The 8478-nt window shown below is 34.3% G+C and overlaps 1 protein-coding gene across 3 annotated transcripts; it reads right to left on the reverse strand.

Moving 5' to 3' along the window:
* Positions 1-284: 284 nt before the first annotated feature.
* Positions 285-7383, reverse strand: LOC107916662 (diacylglycerol kinase 5). Of its 3 annotated transcripts, none has more exons than XM_016845986.2 (13): positions 7048-7383; positions 5653-5860; positions 5445-5567; positions 5155-5283; positions 4544-4629; positions 3732-3855; positions 3119-3167; positions 2400-2482; positions 1946-2013; positions 1411-1485; positions 1229-1316; positions 1024-1140; positions 285-902 (listed from the first exon to the last, which is right to left on the reverse strand). In XM_016845986.2, the coding sequence occupies exons 2-13, from the start codon at positions 5845-5847 to the stop codon at positions 573-575; spliced, it is 1467 nt and encodes a 488-aa protein (XP_016701475.1). In that variant the 5' UTR covers positions 5848-5860; positions 7048-7383; the 3' UTR covers positions 285-572. The 3 variants fall into 3 exon arrangements, with proteins under 3 accessions (XP_016701475.1, XP_016701474.1, XP_016701473.1); XM_016845985.2 differs by having other exon boundaries at positions 7075-7382; XM_016845984.2 differs by lacking the exon at positions 7048-7383 and having other exon boundaries at positions 5653-6982.
* Positions 7384-8478: the final 1095 nt, after the last annotated feature.

The raw sequence follows: 8478 nt of genomic DNA on the forward strand, positions 1-8478 counted from the left end.
ATAATATCCAAATAATAACAACAAAATAGTAGTAACGTAATGGCAAAATATTAGTAAAATAGCAACAGAAAAAGAAGTTTATAATGATTTGAGCTAGGACAGACTTGAGTAAAAAAAAATCCTACTTGAGGCCCAGCCTGTCAAGAAAATGGACATTATTTTTTTATTTAAACCTATTTTTTAAACTTATATTTTTGTTCAAATCCTTGTCTTTTGAAGAGGCATTTGAGCTTGGACTGTGTACTAGCTGATTATCAGTTCTAATCTAATCATGAATCAAAGAATAAAGTTTCAAACTTAAGTAGGGTTTTTCATTTACATTAGAATTGGTTAAAAGTCACTCCACTATTAACAAAAAAAAAAAAGCTATCAAGCTTTTTAATAGTTGAAAATTGAAATTTATGGAAATTTAATTTCCTTAACAAAACATCACTCACTTTGATGATCTGATAAAACGATCTATTCTAAGGGCAAGAGATCTATGATTGCAGCATTGAGATGCAACTCGAGAATAGAATGGCTAATATCAAACAAGGTAAAAAAGCAAGGCAGAATTGGATATAGGAAGGAGCTTAACTGAGGTAAGATATATCAAATTCATCTGGGAATTTAAAACTGTCAGCTGCACCGAACTTCCGTTTTTCTTCCAAATCATCAGGAGAGTCTCCTTCGTCGCTACTATTGTTATCCTCGTTGTAGCAAGCAGTTGGCGAAGAGGGATCGTGCATGCTTCGGGAGCGGCATAATGGGGTAGCAAGCATGCATACTTGACCAAAGTGTGATATTTCCACAACAACTGTCTCATCGTCTGCCGGGAGAGGTTGTTTCCATGGTTCTCCGTCTATCCTCATAAATGTGTGATTGGCTGCACCCTTTTTAAACTCAAATCGGACTGCATTGGCCTGAAATTGCAGACAGAAACATCGGGATCGAATCGGGAAATAATACAAGGATATGAGAAGAGATATCTAAAATGGTTTAAACTGTTTTTATGTCATAAAGTCGTGAACCTTCTTGTTCTACCTGTGCTAAACGAGTCCCATGTCCATTTGGAGCAAGCAAAACAAGACCATGCAGGACATTTCTAAATCCGACTATCTCAATTAGGCCATCATCTACAAAAGGAGGAGTCAAGCCTCTCTGTAAACCAGAATCCCCAATCAAAATCTTCTGGTTAGAAATCAGTTTGTTACAGCAGAAAAAAATGAAGAAGGAAATAAGAACGGACATCAAGAAATTTCTTCCTATACGGTGTTCCCCAAGGATTGAATCCACCGGAGAAACTAGGCAAGTTGAGGCAGACGATAGATCCTATGCTGTATTAAGAAGAAAGTGCAATTATAATGAGAAAGTCAAAGTTTAGATTATATGATCTTTTAAATATGCATCCAGGTTATAGATGATTTCGACCTTCTAGGTATTTTGAGGTCTTCCCATTGGCCTTGTTTCCTCATAACCTTAACCTTTGCTATTTGAGCTATGTTCCTGTATTGGCACCGAGACATTCTCATATACAGTGGCAACCAGATGGCTCAACAAGCTTTACTCAGGAAATAAAACATAATATAACGATCCATTTGGAATCAGGCATATGAAAATAGAGCTCTAAGAAAATGAGGATATGACTAACGAGCTAGAAAACCACAAATCTATAACATATAAGCAAAATTCATGGAGCAAATCTACCAGGTTTTTGTTTACTAGATAAGTAGTTAGTCTAACATTAAAAAATGGATAGCTTGAGACTGAAGCACAAATTGATACCCATCATACATGTTCCTATGAATTTTATACGATATGATTAATTTCCCTAATCAAAGCACTACCAAAAAATTTAAAGAAAATATAATTAGCCAGCTGAGGTGTGTGAAAGATGAAGTCATCATACATATTCGTCTAAATAGGACAGGAATTTATATTACCAAACATCAATAAGTAGACTCACGTTGGAGATGGACGAAAAAGAGAACCAAACATCCATCCTTGAGTACATCCAAGCTTTATGTAAGTACCCTGCTTCACCATAAATAAAGAAACACTCGTGTAAGTTGCATAACAAACTTAAGAATGATCATACAAGTGAAAGGAACCATGGAGACAACTTAACAAAAGATTATGTAAAACAGTATATTGTTAGCAGACAAGTACATTTTCGGTAATAGTGCATGAAAGGTAACGTACTTGTATAAACACCTATGAAGCTATATCCAATCCAATACATGAACATATAGGGAGAGGAAGAAGGGAATTTGTACAATCAGTATGGATTTTTTTATTTCCAGATAGGAACTTCCAACTCAAAATAGGATTAAATATGGCTGAAACACAATTAAAATTCTGGACAACTTTAAGATTATTTCACATTTCAGCCATTATCACAGCAGAAAAGATATATTTACCTGATTAATTAACTGATTTCTGAATTTTTCTGGATGCAATTTCCTCTCAGAGTGAAATGCATATGATACTTGAGCATCCATTCCTGACCAAAACAAATCTTATTGGTGAATTGAAAAGTTACTGCACTAAGATCTCATTATAGCATTCAGAATAAAGGTTACTTCACTAAGATCTAGATCTAGATATCGAGATAACCAACTACTAACAATCATATGTAAATGCAAAACAGCTATTAGGCTTACTTCCAGTTCTATGGAAAAATCTGCATTAAAAAATCTAAATAAGAACGGCAAAACATGGTTCAATTAAGTGAGCATAATTTTTCGATCACTTTCTCTCCCATTAGCACCTTAACTACAAAAATGTGCCTCAAACGACCAACTGCACCAAATATATGGTGGGGAAACCATTTCAATATAATTAACAGGCCAGGCAACATTTGACCATCATGTCAGGAACAAAATGATATGTGATGGATCTTTATCAGGTTAACTTGGAAAACTGCTATGTTTGGACTCAAGAGCTATCTTGAAGATATTAACAGATAGGTAATCACGGTGACGCTGCTATGTTTCTACTCGTTAAATGCTTGAGTGAGTAATAATACGGAGATACTTATCTTTGTATCTACATATCATAAACAAATAAGAAAGTAGTTCTTTTATAAAAAAAAAATGCTGCAAATTGTGAAATTCTTGCACGGAACTATATTTCGTACCCATGCTGAAGTAATTCCAAAATCCTCCACGAAATGAGTGATAACCATCCTGAGAAGAGAGAACACCCATTTAAATTTTTGCCAATAAGCATATAAAGCAACCCCAATTCATATGAAGCAAGTAAACATTAAATCGGAACCCAAACATGTAAATGGTGATTTGAACCCCCATATTAGCAGCTTGAACCTTTGACTGGCAATATTACCACTTCCATAGATCTCGCTATAAATTTTATACAAAATGATTTTATGTAAAATGGCAAGAAGAATGCACCAATTATCTTAAAATAAAAATGATTTAAACTGACAACTAGAGGATCAGGGCAAATGATGAGATGTAAACCTCATTTGATGAGGCCATCACGCAACAAAATAAAAATGCCTTTCAGGATTGCTCGTTTTTAGAATTTCATCATCCACCAAATATCAAAGAAGTCAAGAATAGTTTGAAGAAAAAGAAACCAACAGGTACAGAAGCAGTATTACCATACAACTGACCTATCTAAAAACTCCTCAGGAATTACTGTAGGCAGAATATATACAGATGGGAGAAGACAAAAAGAAAAAGTAGTTCAGCAAAAAAATGGCAATAAAGGAGAAAACTGAAACATACCATACCCAGTTTGTCTGTTTGAGAGATGCGATGAAATGCATGCAAAGAATGGGGTAATTCAAGAGGCCCAATGGGATCACAAGAACCTTCCTTCGGAGCCCTCATTCGCATGATAATATGCCAGCTGAAATTTCATCGAACGAGTCGTAGCATTAATAATCTAAAGCAAATTAAAACTTACAACACATAAGCAACTGAATTTCTTTTCCATTACAACATGATAAAAGTGAACCAGATCAAAACGCAAGGAAAAGAAGAAATGCTAGTATAAATGACTCCATCATTTAAGTCTAGTTTCAACAAGAAAAAAATCCTTTCCATGTTCATCTTGAATATAGACAAGTTCTTGCAGACATGAACTTCTTGTCAGGCTCATAGCACCGCACACCAGTGTAGAGCACTAAGGCTTGAGAGGACTATAAGAGAAGTCTAAAAGGGTAAGAGATTAAAGTGTGACAAAAACCATTAGGGAGATAGTTTGGTGGAAAATTTTTGAGTGGTCCAGTAAACATAGTTTAGGGAGATTGCAAACAAGAAGAATAAAGCTCATAACAACTAACAACTGTAGCACTAGCAACACAACAACAATCTCCAGTAATCAAGTTCTGTGAACAAGCAAACCAATGCCATCAAAAACTATCTCTTTCATTTAGGAGGAGGCACAGTCTCGCACCTTCCTGAACCTTAATTAATATAAAGCACTATGACTTGCTTGCTTATCAGGAAGTAAAAGATAGGTAAATAGAAGCGTGTGTCTATGTTTCTAATTAGCTTCATAAAAACAAAGAGACGGCTGTTGAATAGTATATTACCTATCTATTTTCATTTCGGTTGCATTCTTCACTTGTTCCAAGAATGAGAATACGGATTGTCTGTCTGTGCCGGGATTTTTCTTTCCCTGCAAATTAACCGAACAAAAGGCATGAAAATCTAACTCAATTGAACCAATTCTTCTAGTACTGTTTGTCAAATGTGGAACAAACATTTTGGAAACAATAAATACTAGTAATGATCACTAAAACATATGGCAACCACTTATACTAATCCTTTCTTTTAAGGGGATTGAAAAGACAGTTTGGCATCACTGACAACGATTAAGTGAACAAAATTAGCAGTATAGATGTAAAATTTTCAGCTTCAAAATATTATGGATTGTAAATTTTGTTGTTTTTTCCGCCAATACGGCAATAACAATTGATGAGAGATTGAGAACAAAACAGGGAAAGAAGCAGAAAAGAAAACCAGCATTCTTGTTCATGGAAAAGAGATATGACAACAACCAGAAACAGTTCGTGATTCACATGTCAAATGATATCATTAGAACGAAAGGCAACAACAGATAAAGAAAAAAACAATCTTCAAGACCGATGTGAACTAACAATTAATAAAATAAACTAGACGAGTCAAGTAAGCATCATCCTACCCAACCAAAAGAAAAAGGCAGGTTGTTTCCAGTTCCCAGAGGCACTGTAGCAACTGGAGGTGGATGAGGCAGTTTAAGATCGGATATTACACCAAGAAGCCAGCCAGCTGTGCCATCGCCACCTGCAACCTAGCAAACAGCCTAAGCAATTTAGACATCAACTGCGCCATGTATAACATAGACACACTCTACATATACACATGTATGTATGTGATGTAACATGTAAATTAGTAAAGGCAGACAAAAAACCTGACAGTAAACATAAACATATACTTAAGATGTCAACTCACGATTATTCTCAAGCTACTCTCAATAGCTGAAGCAAAACCATCTCCACGCTGCTTAAGTGATCCCAAAGTGGCATAAATTTGGTGTAGCACCTTATCAGGTTTCGTCTCTCCCAAATCAAAAACCTGAAGATCAATCAGTCGAGTTTAATTCAAAAGGTGGATCTTTATAGTCACACTTGCATTATCCTTTAAGGCAGGAAGATAATACCTGGTTGGTGTTAAGAACAGAACGATATGTAGAAAGAAGATTCCCTCCAAGCTGTCCACCACTTTTGGAGTTGATAAAGACTAAGACTGGACAAGAAGGTACACACGGTGGTTTCTTTGCTTCTGATTCAGGAACAAGTATATAATTTGGGATGTAGTATTCACTCAATATATGGTTCAACATACTATCGCCCATGATTGTGTCCCAACTGCAGGTCATATATGTAAGGAAAGATAAAAAAGTTAGAATACTGCTACAAGTACACAGTTATCATGCTGGTGTATCAACCCTGTGCATCAGTATCAAAAGCTATGCAACATAAACTTGCTGAAAAACATATCGATAGGCCAAAAAAACTTAAGCCACTCTTTGAGCACCTTAGAACTGCCATGAAAATCCTTTCTCCTTTTAGCTTAGATAGAATTATGGTGGGAAAGATAAATGCATAAAAACTAGAAAACAAATATAGCTAAGCATGCAATTCTTATTGCATTGCACCAAAGATAATGACATAATCAACTAAATTTGGGAATTCAATCGAACAGGGAGAAGATTCCAATATGCGCTGATCTAAACAATGGAATGAGCAGAAGCTAAACCCGACTATCACTTTAACTTAATTAAACTAAATTAAATTAAACCATATGCATTAATAATTAGCAACAAACAACAGTTAAACCTTCTAGAAAAAAAACTACGAATATCTCTAGCCATGAGCTGCGATTCCAAGGACAATTCTACCAAGCCCTTTCCAGGGAAAAATGACAAATTTCTAATCAATGCCATTCTTCTCAAACAAAAAAAGGATCAGAGAAAACAAAACTATAATATGCAACACAAGTTAAACGTAAATCATTAAATTTATGCTTAGTTCCACTTCGTTGACCCTCAGTTTTCTCTCTATCATACACTGAACCAGCTGATATAAGCTAAAGAGAACACATAAATGAACTGAAAATCTTCAAAACAAAGAAAAAAAGAAAAACTAAATTCAAATAAGCATTTCTTTTTCGCTCATTTCGCTCGCTCTTTAACTCCTCCTTCAGAAAACAATTAAAGAAAGCTCAAATCTCTCAAAATTCAAAATTCTTTGTTTCTCTTGGCTTTTCCTTCACTTCCCTCTCTTCTATCATGAAACATATACGAAAACTAGCTCAAAATTCTCAAATGCGTGCTTCCCCTGTTTTTCCCTCCTTTTTTTTTTCTCTCTTCAACAATAGTAATAATAACGCAAAAAAAGAGAGGAAAATATCTAATACACGTCTTCTTTTGGCTCTAACTTTTGGTTTTAAATAAATCAAACAGAATCAAAGCAAGAAATATCTACGTTCTTCATACAAATAAATGTACACAAGTTTAAATTATAAAAAGAAAAAAGAAGCAATGATGCTTTACTTGATGAAGAAAGAAACAGTAACGTACTGCAGAGGAAGATAAGGAAGATAACCCGTAGGAATCAATCAAAGCTGGAGATTGAAAAAGCAAATCAACAAGTCTTCATCGTCTTTTTGAAACTTTTTTTAATCGCAAATATTCGAAACGCGGATCGGTTGGGAGATGAGATCAAGTGTGAATCAGAAGACAAATAACTAAAGTGCAAATAAATAAGAAATTACAAACAAAGAAGGGAGAAGCTTCGGTTTTCCCTATCGTTCCAGTGGCAGCCGTCGTCCTTTTTTGTCTTAAATTGTCGTCGTTTTAGACGTTTTACCATTTCAAATGTGTTTGGCCAACTGACAAAATGGAACGACCCCGGGGTACGACCATTTAAGTCGTTAACCAACGCTTAGTGATTCGATGCGGCCGGGTCCAGTACTTACTGAAAAGGAAGAGAACGGGAGAGTGACGCGTCATCTAAGGGCGGAAATCGGGAAAGATGATTGGTTGATTTAGTTTGGGACAGTAACGAGTAGGCAGAGTGAATTGGAAAAAACATCCAATGAAGTCGTTAGGATATATCAGATATGCCATTTTCCTATTCAAAAAATTTATTTATATTCTTAAGAAAAGTCATAAAAAAAAGAAAGAGTCTTAACTATTTATTGAGTTTTTTAAATATATTATTTTATTTTAAGGTTAATATTTGATATATTATTATCGAATTTTTTTAATTTTACAAATAAAATAAAAATATTATCACATGTCTTATTCCTTTTGTAATTTTAGTATGAGTATGTGTTACATTTTAAATTTTATCTGTGGAATTTAAGATTTTCAAAATAAATAATAAAATGATTTAAACAAATTTTTGGGATTTTAAAAATTCATTAATAATTTTTATAAGAAATAAATGATATTTTGTGAAGATAATGCAATGATTTCATACAACATTTTCTGGTAGTGTAGTTTTGAGTTGATTTTAACCGAAAATCTGAAATGAGGGAATGAAGTGGCGACTTCGTTCTTGTTATTACATTTTCTTTTTTTTGTTTATGGTTGTCACTTTCAAGATCCCTTCAATTTGAGCCAACGATGGGCCCATAAATTTGTTAGATAAGCCTCTTTTCTCTATCTAAGAAATGGCCCAATCTATTTGTTTCCAAACTTTTGGATAAAAGTGTTCATATATTGAATTTGACAGTCATCTTGAAATTTTGGACTTAACTAGGGATAAAAACAAAACAAATTCGATGGGTTTTTTTCGAAATCGGATTCCGATGGGTGAAATTTTAAAAAAAGATTTTGTTGGGTTTTGATGAAAGTTGGATTTGAGGTGATATCCAAGTTATTTATAAAAATGCCCTTAAAATCTATCTACTTATATTTAAGGAGTTAATAAGTTAGTGTCACCCTTCAATCATATTTCAATTCAATTGAGCAATTATT

Source organism: Gossypium hirsutum, chromosome A01, assembly GCF_007990345.1.
Source record: "Gossypium hirsutum isolate 1008001.06 chromosome A01, Gossypium_hirsutum_v2.1, whole genome shotgun sequence".
Lineage (NCBI taxonomy): Eukaryota > Viridiplantae > Streptophyta > Magnoliopsida > Malvales > Malvaceae > Gossypium > Gossypium hirsutum.

Coding starts and splice junctions, on each gene's coding strand:
- LOC107916662 (XM_016845984.2), bottom strand. CDS start 5,871: ATGACCTGCAGTTGGGACACAATCATGGGCGATAGTATGTTGAACCAT. Junction 3,168..3,731: donor AAACAGACAAACTGGGTATG/GTATGTTTCAGT, acceptor CTCTCTTCTCAG/GATGGTTATCACTCATTTCG. Junction 2,483..3,118: donor TTGGAATTACTTCAGCATGG/GTACGAAATATA, acceptor TGTTTTGGTCAG/GAATGGATGCTCAAGTATCA.